The following is a 25,125-nucleotide window of genomic DNA, read 5'->3' on the forward strand; positions in this document are numbered from 1 at the left end:
GCTACTCCTTCTCATTGTTGCATTATGTCACATTACTGACGGCTCCATTGTCCCTCTGCTGAAAGCGGAGGCTTTTTCAACACATCTACTGATTTTTCTCTGTACAGGGCCATCCTATTGATCCATTCACACAGCCTCCGCATCCCATAACACATTGCTATACAGCATCCTACACATTTACCACTGCTTGATTTGGTACCAAGGGCCTTACACCTGCAGCTTTAACAAACGGCGTAGAGGTTAAAAATTATTGTGAGCCATTTAACGGGTGGATTCAAAGGTCACTCTATTGTGCTAGGCGGCAGAATAATACAGATTGATAGTTTGTTACAGCTATCCGTCCCATTTACTTGTGAAACTTTCTCCACATGACCTTTTGGTGTCAAAACATCCTGACTGCCGGCCCTGTGTTGCCATTTCAAAAGGGGCTTAATTATTGGTCTTTGTTATTAAGTGCACATTGATTGGGTAATCTGGCTACATAATGTGTGATCATTAGGGGTCACAAAACAGTTATTCCAGGTTAAAAAGTGAATTGGCCTCGTAACCAGATACTTCAAGTTTGGCCTTTGAAGATTTTTTAATTGTGTTGGTGAGAGGATTGCTATTGAATGTTAGTGTAAAAAGGACATTAGAAAAGAAATCAAACAGCTGATGTCCATAAAATGTCCTACTTATTTTAGAATAATATGTGGTATAAACTGTGGAACACTTTTTTGAAAGAAAATGTTGACTATTGGAATAAGAGGAATGGTTAAAAGTTGATGCCAGCAAGCCAAAATAATTTATATCAGAGAATGTCTGGCCTTAATAATGATGAACATTTTTCAAAGTACTCAAGCCAAATGATTCATTTTCAGTATTTAGAGGTAATTATCAGCAGTCTCTGTTCAAAGACCCATTTTATTAAATACCAAAGGTATTATACCAAAATATGATACAATGTGTTTCATTACACAGATGTTTCTATTCCGCTCAGTGTATCAGATGCGGAAGAGGCCATTTGTAAAAAGACTGATTGTTGCAATGTACAGTATAACATGTATAAGATGCATTGTGTGACTGACAGAAATGATTTTGAAAACTGGTGGATGAAGCCAGAACAGGGGATTCAACAGATGGCCATTAGAGAAATCTTCCTCTATATAAATATTCATTCTTAGGCTGGTTGTCCTTTTGTCCCTTCATTTAATAACTAAGGGGTTCATTCCGAGTTGTTCGCTCGGTAAAAATCTTCGCATCGCAGCGATTTTCCGCTTAATGCGCATGCGCAATGTCCGCGCTGCGACTGCGCCAAGTAAATTTGCTATGCAGTTAGGAATTTTACTCACGGCTTTTTCATCGTTCTGGCGATCGTAATGTGATAGACAGTAAATGGGTGTTACTGGGCGGAAACAGGCCGTTTTATGGGCGTGTGGGAAAAAAACGCTACCGTTTCCGGAAAAAACGCAGGAGTGGCCGGAGAAACGGAGGAGTGTCTGGCCGAACGCTGGGTGTGTTTGTGACGTCAAACCGGGAACGACAAGCACTGAACTGATCGCAGATGCAGAGTAAGTCTGGAGCTACTCAGAAACTGCTACGAGGTGTGTAATCGCAATATTGCGAATACATCATTCGCAATTTTAAGATGCTAAGATTCACTCCCAGTAGGCGGCGGCTTAGCATGAGCAAATCTGCTAAAATCCGCTTGCGAGCGAACAACTCGGAATGACCCCCTAAGAGCGTAATTTGAGACCTGATCTAACTCTCTCTGCACATGTTATATCTGCCCCACCTGCACTGCACATGGTTTTGCCCATTAGAGAAAAAGTTTGCTGCTGCGATTAGGTCTGAATTAGGCCCTAAATTTGGTATTTTAAAAAAAGACTTAAAAAGCTGCACTACTTATAAAAAAGCATTATATGTACATTTTGCCATTGTTCCACACAAGAGGTACCACCTCTGTATTGTGAACTTAGCATATAGTGGGACTGATTGGATGCTAATGGCACAGCGCTGCGTCTTTGTACACAGCGTCTGTGCGAAAATATGCAAAAGCCACAGGAGGTGTCTTGTGTATAAAGACTCCCACTGCTGACTTTTGTGATCAACTGCTGTGTCTGAAGACGCAGTAACCGATCACCTACCTTAACATCCACAGGCCTTCTGACATCTGAGTAACCCACAGGATATTGGGATTTCACTGGCCCTGCTTGCACAGAAAATGGGGCTGACATGTCCCTGTTTTCTGCAACACTCTACCTTCCTGCCCCCAAATGACTGCAGACTGTCACTCACCTGTTGTGTGCAGCCGCACTGCGTCCAACGTTATAGGACCAGATCTGCACATATATTTATTACCAGTTATTTATATAGCACACACATATTCTGCAGCTCTTTACAGAGAATATTTGGCTATTCAAATCAGTCCCTGCCCCAGTAGAGCTTACAATCTATATTCCCTACCACATGTACACACACACACACACACACACACACACACACACACACACACACACACATACATTCACGTTAGTTGGGAGCCAATTAACCTACCAGTATATTTTTGGAGTGTGGAGGGAAACCAGAGTATCTGGAAGAAACCCACACAAACACAGGGAGATTATACAAACTCCACACAGTTAGGTCCATGGTGGGAATGGAACCCAGGACCTCAGTGCTTTGAGGCAGCAATGCTAACCATTACACCATCCATGCTCATGCGTAGTGTTGCTACTGTGCATGTGCAGATCACAAATATCTGGATACTTGCTTTGAACATCGAATTAGCATCCACCTCTGAATCAACCCCAGAGTCATTGGTGCAGGAGATTTACATTTTATTTGCAGTGAAATGTTTACTCTCTTGAGGATGAGCGCTGTTTCTGAAATATGATTTTGCATGCAAGACCGTAGTTTTGTGTCCATACTTAGCCAAGCATTCTGAAATGCACCAAAATGTTATGAACATGATCAAAAACATCCCAAAATAAAGCTGTCCTTTAATATGGGAGCTAGATGGCACCACTAACCGTCATCCAATGTCTCACAGAACATCTCTCTTGCATCTCATTAGTCTCAAGGCGAGTGGGTTGTTTATCTCGTTTAGGCAGCGCCTCTGTTATCTTTGGTGTGAAATTTAGCTTGACAACAATTAATGCTTTCTAAGCAGGGCTCAGTATACAGAGGGTTTGTGTAATCTGCAGCAGGAAGCCAGAGTGTCTTCAAAGCCTTCTGTACTGCAGACAAAGATGTAATGCTCCATTGTGTACAGTGGCAGTGGAAGGGTTAATTATCAGAATGTAAAATATTCATATATGATTGATCCTCTTAGTTTAGCACATTCACTATAAGCTGTGCAGTTTCAGACCTAATTTTACTCATAGTAAGCTTAATGGGTGAAGCCAACTGGGTAAGGCCTATTGTCATAAAATATGCCACACAAACACTGAAGAATGAGTCTTGTAACAATGTAATTTGCAACTTGCATATACATACAGACATCCTCATATACACACACACACACACACACACACACACACAGCCACCCCCATATACACACAGACACATACACACACACACACACACACACACACACACACACACACAGCTACCCCCCATATACACACAGACTTCCTCATATACACACACATACAGGCACTCCCATATACACACAGACATCCTCATATACACACACTCACACACACACACACACACACACACACAGCCACACACACAGACATCCTCATATACACACATACAGCCAACCCCATATACACACAGACATCCTCATATACACACAGACATCCTCATATACACACACACAGCCACCCCCATATACACACAGACATCCTCATATACACAGTCACCCCCATATACACACATACATCCTCATACACACACACACACACACAGCAACCCCCAAAATACACACAGACATCATCATATACACACACACAGCCACCTCCATATACACACAGACACCCTCATATACACACAGACACCCCCATATAGACACAGACATCCTCATACATACACACACACACACAGCCACCCACATATACACGCAGACATCCTCATATACACATGCATACAGCCACCCCCATATACACACAGACATCCCCATATACACACAGACACCCCCATATACACACACAGACATCCTCATACACACACACACACACACACAGCCACCCACATATACACACAGACATCCTCATATACACAGTCACCCCCATATACACACAGACATCCTCATACACACACAGCCACCCACATATACACGCAGACATCCTCATATACACATGCATACAGCCACCTCCATATACACACAGACATCCCCATATGCACACAGACACCCCCATATACACACACAGACATCCTCATACACACACACACACAGCCACCCACATATACACGCAGACATCCTCATATACACATGCATACAGCCACCTCCATATACACACAGACATCCTCATATACACACAGACATCCCCATATATACACACACACAGCCACCCCCATATACACACAGACATCCTCATATACACACAGACATCCTCATATACACACACACAGCCACCCCCATATACACACAGACATCCTCATATACACAGTAGAGATGAGCGGGTTCGGTTCCTCGGAATCCGAACCCGCCCGAACTTCATGGTTTTTTTCACGGGTCCGAGCGACTCGGATCTTCCCGCCTTGCTCGGTTAACCCGAGCGCGCCCGAACGTCATCATGACGCTGTCGGATTCTCGCGAGACTCGGATTCTATATAAGGAGCCGCGCGTCGCCGCCATTTTCACACGTGCATTGAGATTGATAGGGAGAGGACGTGGCTGGCGTCCTCTCCATTTAGATTAGAAGAGAGAGAGTGAGATTGATTTGAGACAGAGACACTTGATTTACTGGAGCTTAGGAGTACTGTAGAGAGTGCAGAGTTTAGTAGTGACTGACCACAGTGACCACCAGACAGTGCAGTTTTATTTAATATAATCCGTTCTCTGCCTGAAAAAAACGATACACAGTGACTCAGTCACATACCATATCTGTGTGCACTGCTCAGCCCAGTGTGCTGCATCATCTATGTATATATCTGACTGTGCTCACACAGCTTATAATTGTGGGGGAGACTGGGGAGCAGTGCCAGTTATAGGTTATAGCAGGAGCCAGGAGTACATATTATTAAAATTAAACAGTGCACACTTTTGCTGCAGGAGTGCCACTGCCAGTGTGACTGACCAGTGACCTGACCACACTGACCACCAGTATAGTTAGTAGTATACTATATTGTGATTGCCTGAAAAAGTTAAACACTCGTCGTGTGACTTGTGTGGTGTTTTTTTTTTTATTCTATAAAAAACTCATTCTGCTGACAGACAGTGTCCAGCAGGTCCGTCATTATATAATATATACCTGTCCGGCTGCAGTAGTGATATATATATATTTTTTATATCATTATTTATCATCGAGTCGCAGCAGACACAGTACGGTAGTTCACGGCTGTAGCTACCTCTGTGTCGGCACTCGGCAGTCCATCCATAATTGTATACCACCTACCCGTGGTTTTTTTTTCTTTCTTCTTTATACATACATACTACATCTCTTTATCAACCAGTCTATATTAGCAGCAGACACAGTACAGTAGTCCACGGCTGTAGCTACCTCTGTGTCGGCACTCGGCAGTCCATCCATAATTGTATACCACCTACCCGTGGTTTTTTTTTCTTTCTTCTTTATACATACATACTACATCTCTTTATCAACCAGTCTATATTAGCAGCAGACACAGTACAGTACGGTAGTCCACGGCTGTAGCTACCTCTGTGTCGGCACTCGGCAGTCCGTCCATAATTGTATACCACCTACCCGTGGTTTTTTTTTCTTTCTTCTTTATACATACATACTACATCTCTTTATCAACCAGTCTATATTAGCAGCAGACACAGTACAGTAGTCCACGGCTGTAGCTACCTCTGTGTCGGCACTCGGCAGTCCATCCATAATTGTATACCACCTACCCGTGGTTTTTTTTTCTTTCTTCTTTATACATACATACTACATCTCTTTATCAACCAGTCTATATTAGCAGCAGACACAGTACAGTATGGTAGTCCACGGCTGTAGCTACCTCTGTGTCGGCACTCGGCAGTCCGTCCATAATTGTATACCACCTACCCGTGGTTTTTTTTTCTTTCTTCTTTATACATACATACTACATCTCTTTATCAACCAGTCTATATTAGCAGCAGACACAGTACAGTAGTCCACGGCTGTAGCTACCTTTGTGTCGGCACTCGGCAGTCCATCCATAATTGTATACCACCTACCCGTGGTTTTTTTTTCTTTCTTCTTTATACATACATACTACATCTCTTTATCAACCAGTCTATATTAGCAGCAGACACAGTACAGTACGGTAGTCCACGGCTGTAGCTACCTCTGTGTCGGCACTCGGCAGTCCGTCCATAATTGTATACCACCTACCCGTGGTTTTTTTTTCTTTCTTCTTTATACATACTACATCTCATTATCATCCAGTCTATATTAGCAGCAGACACAGTACAGTACGGTAGTCCACGGCTGTAGCTACCTCTGTGTCGGCACTCGGCAGTCCGTCCATAATTGTATACCACCTACCCGTGTTTTTTTTTTTCTTTCTTCTTTATACATACTACATCTCATTATCAACCAGTCTATATTAGCAGCAGACACAGTACGGTAGTCCACGGCTGTAGCTACCTCTGTGTCGGCACTCGGCAGTCCGTCCATAATTGTATACCACCTACCCGTGTTTTTTTTTTTCTTTCTTCTTTATACATACTACATCTCATTATCAACCAGTCTATATTAGCAGCAGACACAGTACGGTAGTCCACGGCTGTAGCTACCTCTGTGTCGGCACTCGGCAGTCCATCCATAATTGTATACCACCTACCCGTGGTTTTTTTTTCTTTCTTCTTTATACATACATACTACATCTCATTATCATCCAGTCTATATTAGCAGCAGACACAGTACAGTACAATAGTCCACGGCTGTAGCTACCTCTGTGTCGGCACTCGGCAGTCCATCCATAATTGTATACTAGTATCCATCCATCTCCATTGTTTACCTGAGGTGCCTTTTAGTTGTGCCTATTAAAATATGGAGAACAAAAATGTTGAGGTTCCAAAATTAGGGAAAGATCAAGATCCACTTCCACCTCGTGCTGAAGCTGCTGCCACTAGTCATGGCCGAGACGATGAAATGCCAGCAACGTCGTCTGCCAAGGCCGATGCCCAATGTCATAGTACAGAGCATGTCAAATCCAAAACACCAAATATCAGTAAAAAAAGGACTCCAAAACCTAAAATAAAATTGTCGGAGGAGAAGCGTAAACTTGCCAATATGCCATTTACCACACGGAGTGGCAAGGAACGGCTGAGGCCCTGGCCTATGTTCATGGCTAGTGGTTCAGCTTCACATGAGGATGGAAGCACTCAGCCTCTCGCTAGAAAACTGAAAAGACTCAAGCTGGCAAAAGCACCGCAAAGAACTGTGCGTTCTTCGAAATCCCAAATCCACAAGGAGAGTCCAATTGTGTCGGTTGCGATGCCTGACCTTCCCAACACTGGACGTGAAGAGCATGCGCCTTCCACCATTTGCACGCCCCCTGCAAGTGCTGGAAGGAGCACCCGCAGTCCAGTTCCTGATAGTCAGATTGAAGATGTCAGTGTTGAAGTACACCAGGATGAGGAGGATATGGGTGTTGCTGGCGCTGGGGAGGAAATTGACCAGGAGGATTCTGATGGTGAGGTGGTTTGTTTAAGTCAGGCACCCGGGGAGACACCTGTTGTCCGTGGGAGGAATATGGCCGTTGACATGCCTGGTGAAAATACCCAAAAAATCAGCTCTTCGGTGTGGAAGTATTTCACCAGAAATGCGGACAACATTTGTCAAGCCGTGTGTTCCCTTTGTCAAGCTGTAATAAGTAGGGGTAAGGACGTTAACCACCTCGGAACATCCTCCCTTATACGTCACCTGCAGCGCATTCATAATAAGTCAGTGACAAGTTCAAAAACTTTGGGCGACAGCGGAAGCAGTCCACTGACCAGTAAATCCCTTCCTCTTGTAACCAAGCTCACGCAAACCACCCCACCAACTCCCTCAGTGTCAATTTCCTCCTTCCCCAGGAATGCCAATAGTCCTGCAGGCCATGTCACTGGCAATTCTGACGAGTCCTCTCCTGCCTGGGATTCCTCCGATGCATCCTTGCGTGTAACGCCTACTGCTGCTGGCGCTGCTGTTGTTGCTGCTGGGAGTCGATGGTCATCCCAGAGGGGAAGTCATAAGCCCACTTGTACTACTTCCAGTAAGCAATTGACTGTCCAACAGTCCTTTGCGAGGAAGATGAAATATCACAGCAGTCATCCTGCTGCAAAGCGGATAACTGAGGCCTTGACAACTATGTTGGTGTTAGACGTGCGTCCGGTATCCGCCGTTAGTTCACAGGGAACTAGACAATTTATTGAGGCAGTGTGCCCCCGTTACCAAATACCATCTAGGTTCCACTTCTGTAGGCAGGCGATACCGAGAATGTACACGGACGTCAGAAAAAGACTCACCAGTGTCCTAAAAAATGCAGTTGTACCCAATGTCCACTTAACCACGGACATGTGGACAAGTGGAGCAGGGCAGGGTCAGGACTATATGACTGTGACAGCCCACTGGGTAGATGTATGGACTCCCGCCGCAAGAACAGCAGCGGCGGCACCAGTAGCAGCATCTCGCAAACGCCAACTCTTTCCTAGGCAGGCTACGCTTTGTATCACCGCTTTCCAGAATACGCACACAGCTAAAAACCTCTTACGGCAACTGAGGAAGATTATCGCAGAATGGCTTACCCCAATTGGACTCTCCTGTGGATTTGTGGCATCGGACAACGCCAGCAATATTGTGTGTGCATTAAATATGGGCAAATTCCAGCACGTCCCATGTTTTGCACATACCTTGAATTTGGTGGTGCAGAATTTTTTAAAAAACGACAGGGGCGTGCAAGAGATGCTGTCGGTGGCCAGAAGAATTGCGGGACACTTTCGGCGTACAGGCACCACGTACAGAAGACTGGAGCACCACCAAAAACTACTGAACCTGCCCTGCCATCATCTGAAGCAAGAAGTGGTAACGAGGTGGAATTCAACCCTCTATATGCTTCAGAGGTTGGAGGAGCAGCAAAAGGCCATTCAAGCCTATACAATTGAGCACGATATAGGAGGTGGAATGCACCTGTCTCAAGTGCAGTGGAGAATGATTTCAACGTTGTGCAAGGTTCTGATGCCCTTTGAACTTGCCACACGTGAAGTCAGTTCAGACACTGCCAGCCTGAGTCAGGTCATTCCCCTCATCAGGCTTTTGCAGAAGAAGCTGGAGACATTGAAGGAGGAGCTAACACGGAGCGATTCCGCTAGGCATGTGGGACTTGTGGATGGAGCCCTTAATTCGCTTAACAAGGATTCACGGGTGGTCAATCTGTTGAAATCAGAGCACTACATTTTGGCCACCGTGCTCGATCCTAGATTTAAAACCTACCTTGGATCTCTCTTTCCGGCAGACACAAGTCTGCTGGGGTTGAAAGACCTGCTGGTGAGAAAATTGTCAAGTCAAGCGGAACGCGACCTGTCAACATCTCCTCCTTCACATTCTCCCGCAACTGGGGGTGCAAGGAAAAGGCTCAGAATTCCGAGCCCACCCGCTGGCGGTGATGCAGGGCAGTCTGGAGCGACTGCTGATGCTGACATCTGGTCCGGACTGAAGGACCTGACAACGATTACGGACATGTCGTCTACTGTCACTGCATATGATTCTCTCAACATTGAAAGAATGGTGGAGGATTATATGAGTGACCGCATCCAAGTAGGCACGTCACACAGTCCGTACTTATACTGGCAGGAAAAAGAGGCAATTTGGAGGCCCTTGCACAAACTGGCTTTATTCTACCTAAGTTGCCCTCCCACAAGTGTGTACTCCGAAAGAGTGTTTAGTGCCGCCGCTCACCTTGTCAGCAATCGGCGTACGAGGTTACATCCAGAAAATGTGGAGAAGATGATGTTCATTAAAATGAATTATAATCAATTCCTCCGCGGAGACATTGACCAGCAGCAATTGCCTCCACAAAGTACACAGGGAGCTGAGATGGTGGATTCCAGTGGGGACGAATTGATAATCTGTGAGGAGGGGGATGTACACGGTGATATATCGGAGGATGATGATGAGGTGGACATCTTGCCTCTGTAGAGCCAGTTTGTGCAAGGAGAGATTAATTGCTTCTTTTTTGGGGGGGGTCCAAACCAACCCGTCATATCAGTCACAGTCGTGTGGCAGACCCTGTCACTGAAATGATGGGTTGGTTAAAGTGTGCATGTCCTGTTTATACAACATAAGGGTGGGTGGGAGGGCCCAAGGACAATTCCATCTTGCACCTCTTTTTTCTTTTATTTTTCTTTGCGTCATGTGCTGTTTGGGGAGGGTTTTTTGGAAGGGCCATCCTGCGTGACACTGCAGTGCCACTCCTAGATGGGCCCGGTGTTTGTGTCGGCCACTAGGGTCGCTTATCTTACTCACACAGTCAGCTACCTCATTGCGCCCCTTTTTTTCTTTGCGTCATGTGCTGTTTGGGGAGGGTTTTTTGGAAGGGCCATCCTGCGTGACACTGCAGTGCCACTCCTAGATGGGCCCGGTGTTTGTGTCGGCCACTAGGGTCGCTTATCTTACTCACACAGTCAGCTACCTCATTGCGCCCCTTTTTTTCTTTGCGTCATGTGCTGTTTGGGGAGGGTTTTTTGGAAGGGCCATCCTGCGTGACACTGCAGTGCCACTCCTAGATGGGCCCGGTGTTTGTGTCGGCCACTAGGGTCGCTTATCTTACTCACACAGTCAGCTACCTCATTGCGCCTCTTTTTTTCTTTGCGTCATGTGCTGTTTGGGGAGGGTTTTTTGGAAGGGCCATCCTGCGTGACACTGCAGTGCCACTCCTAGATGGGCCCGGTGTTTGTGTCGGCCACTAGGGTCGCTTATCTTACTCACACAGTCAGCTACCTCATTGCGCCTCTTTTTTTCTTTGCGTCATGTGCTGTTTGGGGAGGGTTTTTTGGAAGGGACATCCTGCGTGACACTGCAGTGCCACTCCTAGATGGGCCCGGTGTTTGTGTCGGCCACTAGGGTCGCTTATCTTACTCACACAGTCAGCTACCTCATTGCGCCTCTTTTTTTCTTTGCGTCATGTGCTGTTTGGGGAGGGTTTTTTGGAAGGGACATCCTGCGTGACACTGCAGTGCCACTCCTAGATGGGCCCGGTGTTTGTGTCGGCCACTAGGGTCGCTTATCTTACTCACACAGCTACCTCATTGCGCCTCTTTTTTTCTTTGCGTCATGTGCTGTTTGGGGAGGGTTTTTTGGAAGCGACATCCTGCGTGACACTGCAGTGCCACTCCTAGATGGGCCCGGTGTTTGTGTCGGCCACTAGGGTCGCTTATCTTACTCACACAGCGACCTCGGTGCAAATTTTAGGACTAAAAATAATATTGTGAGGTGTGAGGTATTCAGAATAGACTGAAAATGAGTGTAAATTATGGTTTTTGAGGTTAATAATACTTTGGGATCAAAATGACCCCCAAATTCTATGATTTAAGCTGTTTTTTAGGGTTTTTTGAAAAAAACACCCGAATCCAAAACACACCCGAATCCGACAAAAAAAATTCGGTGAGGTTTTGCCAAAACGCGGTCGAACCCAAAACACGGCCGCGGAACCGAACCCAAAACCAAAACACAAAACCCGAAAAATTTCCAGCGCTCATCTCTAATACACAGTCACCCCCATATACACACATACATCCTCATACACACACACAGCAACCCCCAAAATACACACAAACATCATCATATACACACACACACAGCCACCTCCATATACACACAGACACCCTCATATACACACAGACACCCCCATATACACACAGAAATCCTCATACATACACACACACACAGCCACCCACATATATATGCAGACATCCTCATATACACATGCATACAGCCACCTCCATATACACACAGACATCCTCATATACACACAGACACCCCCATATACACACACAGACATCCTCATACATACACACACACAGCCACCCACATATACACGCAGACATCCTCATATACACATGCATACAGCCACCTCTATATACACACAGACATCCCCAGACATCCCCATATACACACAGACACCCCCATATACACACACAGACATCCTCATACATACACACACACAGCTACCCACATATACATGCAGACATCCTCATATACACATGCATACAGCCACCCCCATATACACACACAGACATCCCCATATACACACAGACACCCCCATATACACACACAGACATCCCCACACACACACACACACACACACACACACAGACATCCTCATATACACAGTCACCCCCATATACACACAGACATCCTCATACACACACAACAACCCCAAATATACACACACACACAGCCACCTCCATATACACACAGACATCCCCATATACACACAGACACCCCCATATACACACATACATCCCCATATACACACACACATCCTCATACATACACACACACACATACACAGCCACCCTAATATACACACAGACATCCCCATTTATGCACACAGCCCCATATGCACACACACTCAGCACCATATGCACACACACTCAGCCCAATATGCACACACTAAGCCCCAAATGCATACACACAGCCCCATATGCACAAATACACAGTTAGTGTCCTAAACACTGCCGCCACCACTGCCACTCCTCCCTAAGCAGATAAGTAATGTAGAAAGCAACTTATAAGGAGCCTTCCGACTCCAAAACAGTACGAGCCGCTTCATGGTAGAAGTGGTTGGGGAGCAGGTGGGAGACGCCCCCCCCCCCCCCCCCCATCATTGAAGCACTGCTCATCAGAGGCAATGGAGACGGTCAGGCCGTTTGCCCCTTCAGAGGTTGACTCCATTGTCTTTGGGACTTCCACCACTGCTGAAATCAGGAGGGAGGGACTTACAAGCAATCCAAAATCCAAGTTCCCAACTGTGGAAAGCTCCGAATTGAGGGGGTCATTCAGATCTGGCGATCAGGTACTAAATGCGCATGTTTATGCACTGCAATGCGCACACGCGTTGGACAACACAGACGGGCATGGCCGGCCAGCAATGGGATGGTGCGAAAATTCAATTTACACGGGTGTTCACAAGGTGACTGACAGGAGGAAGCCATTTGTGGGTGGCAACTGACTGTTTACTGGGAGTGGTCGGGAAAACGCTGGCATTCCCAAGCATTTTCAGGGAGGGTGTTTGACATCAGCTCCGGCCCCAATCAGCCTGATATGGTCGCACTGTAGGAGTAAGTCCTGGGCTGCGCAGTGACTGCACAAAGTGGATTTTAGCAGCTCGGTGTACACATAACATCGCACACTTGCACGGCGAATATACACTCCACCTGGAGGCGGCGACTATCTTAACGCAGCACAGAAAAATTAGCAACCCACTGATCAGATCTGAATGACCCTCTGAGTTAAGATTTTTTTAAACCAAACCACACATCTCTAATTATATTGCAACACACTGTATCCAGACTATGCTTATCCGTACCTTTCCTTCCCTGTCCCCCCTTTAAGCGGAAGAAGTCGCAAGTATAAAATGTACAAAGATGTAGGAGGACACATATTTTCGGGTGCAAACATAAAACTAACTCAGGCCCACTATGAGTCAGACACGTTTTACTGTACAGCCGTGGCGGTCTGCACTAGCTCTGCAGAGTCAGACACAACTCTGCTAAGTTTCACAGCTACGGAAGTAGCATTGATAGGGATCACAAAGACAGTTGATCTTCAGATTGCTCTTGTGTTTTAGGGGTCTATTCATGCAGCAGTGAAAAGCCCTGTTTTGCGTTAAACAGGGCTTTTCTCTGCCTACTGCAATTTACAGAGCGGGTTACCGTGGAGAAGTCTCTGACTTCTCCAGCGGTACTCCCGCTCTCTGCCTGAATCGCATCACCATACCTTTGTATGGTGAGTGCGATTCATGAAGGTGCGGAAAGCTCTGCATTCCGCTTCTCCACGGAGTTCAGGTTCGCCATCTCAGGATGGCGTAACCTGAACTGTAGTGCGGAGACATCAGGGAAGCTCAATGCTTCCCTGATCGCTGCTCTGCACCTCGCGCTGGCTTCGCCCCCCGACCTCCCAGCAACCACTGCGGCCGGCCGGGAGGTCAACACCCTGCGCATGCGCAAAGGGACCCGCCGCTGTACCCCTCGCATCGCTGGGAAGGACCGCTGGAGATGACCTCACCACAGGAGCCCCAGACACCGCAGCGCATCGTCGGAAGGGTAAGTATACATGAATTGCTACTTATCACAGCTATACATCGCATCGAAGCAATGCGATGTATAGTGATAAAAGTAGCAATTCTGTTTTCGTTTTCTGTATGAATAGACCCCTTAGTATCCAACCTAGTAGTGTATCTTATGGACCCTACACACTGGCAGATAAAACAGAACGATATGATCGTTCTCGTTCATAAATGAACGAGAACTTGTGCATTTCGTTCTGTGTGTAGGCACCAACGATTAACGATGTGCGGCCCCTCGATTGTTAATCATTAGTGCCCCGTCGCTTATGCATGCAGGCAGTGGCGGATCCAGGGGGGGGGGCACTCGGGCCCGTGCCCCCCCTGTCATTTGTGGCTTCCCCCCCTTGTCCCCCGTCCACCCCCCCCGCGGCGGCGGCGCCGCACAGGGAGATGACGGGCGCCCGCTGAGATTGTGTTACCAGCAAGCGCCCGTCTCCCTGCACAGCGGTAGCCGGAGGCAGGAGCTCAGTACTGAGCTCCGGCTTCCGGCGCTGTCACTGCGCCGTGCGCTATGGGAGAGACGTCAGTCATGACGTCTCTCTCATAGTACTGAGGAGAGGACGCCAGCCAGAAGTAGGACTGCAGCGGCGCGGGAACGGGGCTCGGTAAGTATTATGTTTTTTTCTTCCTTAATGCAGCGGGGGCATCTCCTGGGGGAAACTACGGGGGGACATTACTACTGGGGGGGCACCAACAAGGGGCATTACTACTGGGGGGGGCATCAACAAGGGGCATCACTACTGAGGGGGGGCATTACTACTGGGGGCATTATAACTGGGGGCATCACTACTGGGGGGGCAGCTACTGGGGGCATTATTACTGGGGGGGCAGCTACTGGGGGCATTATTACTGGGGGGCACCTACAGGGGGCATTACTACTTGGGGGCTAAACTACAGGGGCATTACTACTTGGGGGCTAAACTACAGGGGGAGCCAAACTACTGGGGGCATAACTACAGGGGCCAAACTATTGGGGGCATTACTACTTGGGGGCTAAACTACAGGGGCATTACTACTTGGGGGCTAAACTACAGGGGGAGCCAAACTACTGGGGGCATAACTACAGGGGCCAAACTATTGGGGGCATTACTACTGGAGGCTAAACTATAAGGGGGGCATAACTACAGGGGCTAAACTGCAATGGGGCAAACTACAGGGGGGCATTACTACTGGTGGCTAAACTATAAGGGGGGCATAACTACAGGGGCTAAACTACAATGGGGCAAACTATAGGGGGGCATTACTACTGGTGGCTAAACTACTGGGGTCATAACTGCAGGGGCATTACCACTGGGGGCATAATGACTGGGGGCATTACTACAGGCAACATTACTACTGGGGGCAATACGGGCATTGCATAAGGGACACCACTACTATGGGGTCTATATAAGGGGCACTACCAGTACAGTGGACATTGCATAATGAGCGCTACAACTGTGGGCATTGTATAAGAAGCGCCACCTCACATGCACCGAAGCTGCACGCAAATGTACTTGCCCCTTCCATGGTGCCCCCCCTATCATTTTCTTCTGGATCCGCCCCTGCATGCAGGCCAATATGGACGAGATTGTCCATATTAGCGTGCAGTGCTATGGAGTCGGGTGATGTGGGGAGTGAAGAAACTTCACTCCCCCCATCACCTCCCCCCCCCCCCCTGCCGCCGAGTTGCCCGTCGGCCGTATCCACGTCGGGCAGCTCGGCAGCGGATCGGTATGTGTGTAGGGCCCATTACAGTAATGAGAGAATCCCCCTATCTATGGTGAATAACTGTCCATCTTCACTGTATTGTCATACCACCCACTGTTTTTCCATCACCAGCAGCAACCATTGTCATTAGTATCAGGACTACACACCTACACAACACTCCAATGACTCTGCGACACAGTAGACCAGTTCCATGAGACTGCCTGGTAGTGGAAAGAGTGATCCATCCATAGATTTATCAATCCATCCGCAAATTCCGTCTCCCTCCTTATGCACATGCATGATGCAGCTCGTGTGCAGTGTGCGATTGCTTTCTTCGGTACAGGCGCAGTTTGCACATATCAGCAGGAGCTGTCCACATTTGAACTTACATCCAACTCAGAATCAGACACAATATGTGTTGTGGTAATTGGTTGATTGCAGCATAGATCTGCCAGTCTATAGGACAATGTTGTCCTTTTTGTATAAGCAATGAGCCAAAAGATGACCATCTTCTGTTTAAAAAGTAAAGAATATGTTAAAGTACAGAATAAAAAATGTAAAAGTGATGTGTCAAGGAGTATTGTCAGGTGTAAACTTACCCAGGTATATTTAACGGAATGATCCTGGATTGTACAGACCTCAAGCTTCATCTATTCTCCCTCAGGGACTCTCTATAATGAAGCATCCTGCATTGTGCTGTAATCAGCTTGCTCTACACGCTTAACTTCCTAACGAGAGCCGTGTTTATACAAGTGTATAAAACACATCTGTCCAGGCGCTGGGACCTCAGTGCTTGTGGCCGATTGAGCGCCTGAAAGTTAAATTAATGGTAAAGAGTTTAATTGTGAGTAAACAATAGCACATTAACGAGCGTTAAGTACAGCAGTGGGGACTGGAAGCGGCTGTTTGGGCACAGATGTGGCTTCTTTGGAGCATTTTCTCTGTCTTAATTATCCGATTTTGCTTTGTTTTTCTCATGACATACTAATCTATCAGTAGGCTTACATTAACCCCTCTATGGCTGAGGCACTATTAACAACTTGGATTTTTGTAATTGCTGGATACCTATTGCTAGTCTTGGATATAAAGAAAAAATGTACCGCACTAACAAAATAAGTCATATTTGTGCCTATAAAAGGAAGTGTTAGTTTTTTTGTTATGACAAAAGTGCCCTATTACCAAGAAGTATACTGTACTTGCTTCTATACATAGATACATTTTTGTATCGTACCATGTACCTACCCAATATCTGTATGCCTGCCGTGCACCCAGCCCCTATCTGTATGCCTGCCATGCACCCAGCCCCTATCTGTATGCCTGCCGTGCACCCAGCCCCTAACTGTATGCCTGCCGTACACCCAGCCCCTATCTGTATGCCTGCCGTGCACCCAGCCCCTATCTGTATGCTTGCCAAACATCTACCCCCTATCTGTATGCTTGCCATACATCATCTACCCCCTATCTGTATGCTTGCCAAACATCTACCCCCTATCTGTATGCTTGCCAAACATCTACCCCCTATCTGTATGCTTGCCAAACATCTACCCCCTATCTGTATGCTTGCCATACACCTACCCCCTATCTGTATGCTTGCCATACACCTACCACCTATCTGTATGCTTGCCATACACCCACCCCCTATCTGTATGCTTGCCATATACCCAGCCTCTATCTGTATGCCTGCCGTACACCCAGCCCCTATCTGTATGCCTGCCGTGCACCCAGCCCCTATCTGTATGCTTGCCAAACATTTGCCCCCTATCTGTATGCTTGCCAAACATCATCTACCCCCTATCTGTATGCTTGCCAAACATCTACCCCCTATCTGTATGCTTGCCAAACATCTACCCCCTATCTGTATGCTTGCCATACACCTACCACCTATCTGTATGCTTGCCATACATCATCTACCCCCTATCTGTATGCTTGCCAAACATCTACCCCCTATCTGTATGCTTGCCATACACCTACCCCCTATCTGTATGCTTGCCATACACCTACCACCTATCTGTATGCTTGCCATACACCCACCCCCTATCTGTATGCTTGCCATATACCCACCCCCTATCTGTATGCTTGCCATACACCTACCACCTATCTGTATGCTTGCCATACATCATCTACCCCCTATCTGTATGCTTGCCAAACATCTACCCCCTATCTGTATGCTTGCCAAACATCTACCCCCTATCTGTGTGCTTTCCAAACATCTACCCCCTATCTGTATGCTTGCCATACATCATCTACCCCCTATCTGTATGCTTGCCAAACATCTACCCCCTATCTGTATGCTTGCCATACACCTACTCCTTATCTGTATGCTTGCCAAACATCTACCCCCTATCTGTATGCTTGCCATACACCCACCCCCTATCTGTATGCTTGCCATACACCTACCACCTATCTGTATGCTTGCCATACACCCACCCCCTATCTGTATGCTTGCCATACACCTACCACCTATCTGTATGCTTGCCATACATCATCTACCCCCTATATGTATGCTTGCCAAACATCTACCCCCTATCTGTATGCTTGCCAAACATCTACCCCCTATCTGTATGCTTGCCAAACCTCTACCCCCTATCTGTATGCTTGCCATACATCATCTACCCCCTATCTGTATGCTTGCCAAACATCTACCCCCTATCTGTATGCTTGCCATACACCTACCCCCTATCTGTATGCTTGCCAAACATCTACCCCCTATCTGTATGCTTGCCATACACCTACCTCGTATCTGTATGCTTGCCACACACTTACCACCTATCTGTATGCTTGCCATACACCTACCACCTATCTGTATGCTTGCCATACACCCACCCCCTATCTGTATGCTTGCCATACACCTACCACCTATCTGTATGCTTGCCATACACCCACCCCCTATCTGTATGCTTTCCATACATCATCTACCCCCTATCTGTATGCTTGCCATACACCTACCCCCTATCTGTATGCTTGCCATGCACCTACCCCCTATCTGTATGCTTGCCATACACCTACCACCTCTCTGTATGCTTGCCATACACCTACCCCCTATCTGTATGCTTGCCATACACCTACCCCCTATCTGTATGCTTGCCATGCACCTACCCCCTATCTGTATGCTTGCCATACACCTACCCCCTATCTGTATGCTTGCCATACACCTACCCCCTATCTGTATGCTTGCCATGCACCTACCCCCTATCTGTATGCTTGCCATGCACCTACCCCCTATCTGTATGCTTGCCATACACCTACCACCTATCTGTATGCTTGCCATGCACCTACCCCATCTGTATTCCTGCTATGCACCCTCCCAGAGCTGGATTAATCCTTTGGGGGGCCTGGGGCACATAGAACAGTGGGCCTTAAAAAGTAACATTTAGGACACAGGGATCGTGTCCTTGTGTGCAAGCTTTAAGTGTATACATAAAAAGGCCCCCATATCATGTCACATAGTCTATGTGAATCACTTCCTCGGCTGCTGGGCTGCTCCCTGCATCTCATGCAGCTTGTAAGAGCATATTCCTGCAGTCCCTAGCCCTATTCCCTACCCCTAACCCTCATACTCCTCCTAGTGATTAAGCCTAAACTTCTCCCACCAAATTATAACCCTAACCTCCCCTCCCCCCCTTCCCTGAGCCTAACCCTCCCAGTGGCACCTAAACCTTACCGCCTGCATTCTGAGAATATTGATATTTCATATGATGACATTTAATTTGTCAACACTGCAAACATATTGACATTATGAGGATGTCAACATGGTGCCGGTTGACATGTTGGTCTATGTCAACATTCTATTGTCATCATTGTGGTGTCAGCATTATGAATGTTGACATGATAACTGTTGACCATGTAACTGAATAGACAAGTGAATACCAGTTCCTTAATCTTTAAGGAACTTAATAGGTTGTTCAGTCAGGTCTTTCACGAATGCTTACCATTATTTACAGAATCCTCCTTTACTACCATAACAGAATAAAGCTAGGTGCACGTTATACAATTATTGAGCCGATTTGCCAATAATTGGGTTCTTGGCCAACTTTATTGTATAGTGTGTACGAAGGATCATTTTGGTATTCCGCCAATAATTCTGGAAAATCTTGCCCACACACACGAGCGATGGATTTAGCAATCTGTTGTCCCAAACCAAAAATCGCGGACACAATATCCCGATGTTGAGCAGTGTGTGTGCATTCTCAATGCCCATATTTCCTATGTTTTCCTGTCACTATGTCATCCTCCTTGAGGACGGATATATGCAAATGCAGTTTAATGTGGCAGAAAATTGGTAACTTTAAAAAAAATATATTATAGCATGTAGATTAAATATTGGTGCCTACAATTTCCCGAAAAAAATCAGCCGATTGTCTGGTCGACCCCCCAAAAAAATCTAACAGTGTATACCTAGCTTAACTCTTTGTTTACTATGATTATTATTTAAGTGGTTGAAATATAAATGCAATTTTTGTGTAGATTATTGCTGTCTGTAGTTTCAAATTATCCTGGTCTATCATTGTGCAGAGTTTTTTGTCATCTTTGAATGCAAGGTTTCCTAAGGGAGGTACAGTACCACTTCTTTGTCTAAAGTATTGCCAAGTAAACCCTCTGCCACCTCTTTCCTCACCGCGTCCAGTTCCTCCAGGAGTGTCAGCCAACATACACTTTACTCGTTAACACAGCTACACCACTGTCATTTTCTATTTTATTTTTATTGCAGACTTGTATTCAAGAATTCTCAAGGACATCATAAGTGTTGATGTAACTGTGAGCATTTTCTTCCCATGGAAGGAGAAGCAATCTCTCCAGGATTACCAAATGTTAATAAAGTATATATTTTACATTGACAATACTAGAAACATTTACTGATACAGGTTGAGTATCCCTTATCCAAAATGCTTGGGACCAGAGGTATTTTGGATATCGGATTTTTCCGTATTTTGGAATAATTGCATACCATAATGAGATATCATGGCAATGGGACCTAAATCTAAGCACAGAATGCATTTATGTTTTATATGCACCTTATACACACAGCCTGAAGGTAATTTTAGCCAATATTTTTTATAACTTTGTGCAATAAACAAAGTGTGTCTACATTCACACAATTCATTTATGTTTCATATACACCTTATACACACATCCTGAAGGTCATTTAATACAATATTTTTAATAACTGTGTGTATTAAATAAAGTTTGTGTACACTGAGCCATCAGAAAACAAAAGTTTCACTATCTCACTCTCGCTCCAAAAAGTCCGTATTTCGGAATATTCCGTATTTCGGATATTTGGATATGGGATACTTAACCTGTAGCATACATTTTCCAAAGGCACATTAATATGGCATCCTTTCTTTAAGAGGCCTATTCAATATCCTTAAAAGTAGGGGTGCGGGTGGCAACTAGGGAGTTCCAGAACTCACGAGTGAGCTGCAGCTGGGAAAGGGAAATGGCTGCAACACCGACTCCACCCCTAACTCCGTTATTTCTCCCAGTAGTTGGTTGGCGTCTGCAGAGCTAGTTCTCCTTTAGCAGCAGCGTTTGAATGGGCGAATTAGGCCCACCCAGACTTCGATGCCCCCCAGGTCTTACGAGGTAATAAGGCACCAACCCAGACTGAGAGAGAATAAGGGGAGAAACTAGCTAAGTCTAATGAGACTACAAATGGGAGAGAAATAACCAAATGAACATGAGTGCAACAATGCACAGGTTTGAATATAATCTTAATACAAGAAATACGTATATACTACAAAGCACAGGATGTTATTAACAACAAAACCGTATATACATGTACAATACACAGGATGGTATGAATAATAAATCATAAAGCAGTGTGTTCCTAAAGAACTTGGCAGAGCAAGGCAGGGTACAGATAACAAGAGTACATAGCTGCAGGAGACCCCTGGATTCCAGGCAAGGCAGGACAAAGCAAGACACGGCAAGGTAAGGCTGGAGATGTCTGAAAGTACTTCCAGGCTAGGTCTCCCATACACAATCAGGAACTCAGGTGACAGGGATAATGTGCTCTGGACTCTGGCATGACAGGACACACAGGATACAAACTGGACCGGTTATCACAAGCACTGCAATTGCACCAACTGCACAGGATCAAGATTCCACCATAGGACAGGGACCAGGCACAGGTACATACAGGAACCAGTAAACTATAGCCGGCCTCAGATGAAGGGCAGGCTCAGTAATAAAGAAAGTAAGCCCCAATCAGGATGGCTGGAAGCCAGACACAAGGTAATGGCCTAATTATTTAACAGGTGAGACTGCACAGACCACACATACAGGATACAGGCTGCAATTACACAGACTCACCACATAATGGCCTAAACAGGCACATGAGAAAACCTGGAATGTGAACAGAAATACATAAACAGAATGTAAACAGGAATGAGCCACAGCGGTGGCTCATGACAGTTTCACTCCTACAGTAGTACCATTGATAGAGATCACAGAGATAGTTGATCTTTGGATCATCTGTCTCGGCACTGGAATAATGTTGAATTGCGCTGATGTTTTAGTATCCACTGCTACTACTTACAGTAAGTTGGATACTATTAGCAGTGCTTAATGAATAGGCCCCCAATGTGAATACAGAGAATATAATGGTAGGAATGTCAATATAAGAGCAGCTAATATAGTACACATAAATGGTTTATGAACAGTCAGACGTAAGCATTTCTGCAATTCACATATATGCAAACAATACATGTCATAGGAAAAAGCACCATGGCCATAATGTAATAGTGTACAATGTGGAAAAAGTACATACAGTATTTTACAGTGTTTGTGCTGCATAGTGTAGTTATTTCAAAGGTAAGTCCAGTTTAGAGTTGTCTGTAAAAAAAAAAAATGCTTTAAAACCCATGGAAAATCCATGAAAAAAAATCATCGCTCTTGTCAAATTAAAACTTTCCGCTCTTGTGTCTTTATTTATGAGCTTTGGACGCAAATCTACATCTTTACAGGTGGCCCAAATGTCTACTGACAAACAGTTCAACCCAAGTGTAATTTGGTAGCGTCACGATTATATTTCATGATTACGTTGTTCTATTTATCTATATATCTATAGAAAGATACAGTAGAATTTTAATGTAGTAGCAATAAGAATAGCTACTAAATGGGTTAACTGTATGTATATATCAGGTGAATGCAATGTGACATTGTTTGAATGTCATTATACATGAATAAAAAGAACGTACATTTATATATTTATGTCTTTCTAATCTTCATATTTTTGCACTATCATGACCACTTAAAGGTCTTTTTTGTACCTGAACTATTGCAAACTAAAAAGTATAAGAGGTGGGAGGGTATGCAAGAGCAGGATAAGTATCATTGCTTTACATCGATGATGTACCACAGCAAGCCCCTTTAAGGGCAGCTGCGTGACATCACATGCAGCGGCTCCAAGTAAAAAAAAATGGTCGGCGAAGGCAGGGGTCAAATAATTAAATTGTGGACACCTTTGTGAGGCAGCACCATACATGCTGGAAAGCCTTGTCCTGTGCTGAGCAGCCCTCAGCTTGTGAGGAGATGGCCGCAGATCTTGCTGCATATGAAGTAGTGATGTGCACTGGAAATTTTTCTGGTTTTGTGTTTTGGTTTTGGATTCGGTTCTGTGGCCGTGTCTTGGATTCGGACGCGTTTTGGCAAAACCTCCCTGAAAATTTTTTGTCGGATTCGGGTGTGTTTTGGATTCGGGTGTTTTTTTCAAAAACCCCTCAAAAACAGCTTAAATCATAGAATTTGGGGGTCATTTTGATCCCATAGTATTATTAACCTCAATAACCATAATTTCCACTCATTTCCAGTCTATTCTGAACACCTCACATCTCACAGTATTATTTTTAGTCCTAAAATTTGCACCGAGGTCGCTGGATGACTAAGCTAAGCGACCCAAGTGGCCGACACAAACACCTGGCCCATCTAGGAGTGGCACTGTAGTGTCAGACAGGATGGCACTTCCAAAAATAGTCCCCAAACAGCACATGATGCAAAGAAAAAAAGAGGGGCACCAAGATCGCTAGATGGCTAAGCTAAGCGACCCAAGTGGCCGACACAAACACCTGGCCCATCTAGGAGTGGCACTGCAGTGTCAGACAGGAAGGCACTTAAAAAAATAGTCAGCACTTAAAAAAAGTGGTCAGCAAAATTCTGCACTGTCCTCCTACTATAATACTGCGCACAACTACAATGTAGCACAGATATGGATAGTATACTTGACGACACAGATGTAGAGCAATGGACTACTGTACCGTACTGCTATATATATATATACTGGTTGACAGCAAATTTCTGCACTGTCCTCCTACTATATACTGCGCACAACTACAATGCAGCACAGATATGGATGGATAGTATACTTGACGACACAGAGGTAGAGCAATGGACTACTGTACCGTTCTGCTATATATATATATATATATATATATATATACTGGTGGTCAGCAAAATTCTGCACTGTCCCCCTACTATATACTGCGCACAACTAAAATGCAGCACAGGTTTTGATGGATAGTATACTTGACGACACAGAGGTAGAGCAATGGACTACTGTACCGTACTGCTATACATATACTGGTGGTCAGCAAAATTCTGCACTGTCCTCCTACTATATACTGCGCACAACTACAATGCAGCACAGATATGGATGGATAGTATACTTGATGACATAGAGGTAGCGCAATGGACTACTGTACTGTACTGCTATATATATACTGGTGGTCAGCAAAATTCTGCACTGTCCTCCTACTATATACTGCGCACAACTATAATGCAGCACAGATATGGATGGATAGTATACTTGACGACACAGAGGTAGTGCAATGGACTACTGTACCGTACTGCTATATATATACTGGTGGTCAGCAAAATTCTGCACTGTCTTCCTACTATATACTGCGCACAACTAAAATGCAGCACAGGTTTGGATGGGTAGTATACTTGACAACACAGAGGTAGAGCAATGGACTACTGTACCGTACTGCTATACATATACTGGTTGACAGCAAAATTCTGCACTGTCCTTCT

The 25,125-nt window shown here is 45.6% G+C and overlaps 1 protein-coding gene across 1 annotated transcript in view; it reads right to left on the reverse strand.

Moving 5' to 3' along the window:
• Window positions 1-513: 513 nt before the first annotated feature.
• LOC134968720 (uncharacterized protein DDB_G0271670-like) overlaps window positions 514-25,125 on the reverse strand; it is a gene marked incomplete at its 5' end in the record, with an annotated part of 60,254 nt that continues 35,642 nt past the window's right edge. The window contains 4 exons of the mRNA XM_063944222.1: window positions 514-711; window positions 2,842-2,922; window positions 3,012-3,104; window positions 16,485-16,607. Coding sequence (XP_063800292.1) covers window positions 514-711; window positions 2,842-2,922; window positions 3,012-3,104; window positions 16,485-16,607 — 495 coding nt within the window. The remainder of the gene's footprint in view (window positions 712-2,841; window positions 2,923-3,011; window positions 3,105-16,484; window positions 16,608-25,125) is intronic.

The sequence above is a fragment of the Pseudophryne corroboree genome, chromosome 11 (assembly GCF_028390025.1).
Source record: "Pseudophryne corroboree isolate aPseCor3 chromosome 11, aPseCor3.hap2, whole genome shotgun sequence".
Classification (NCBI taxonomy): Eukaryota; Metazoa; Chordata; class Amphibia; order Anura; family Myobatrachidae; genus Pseudophryne; species Pseudophryne corroboree.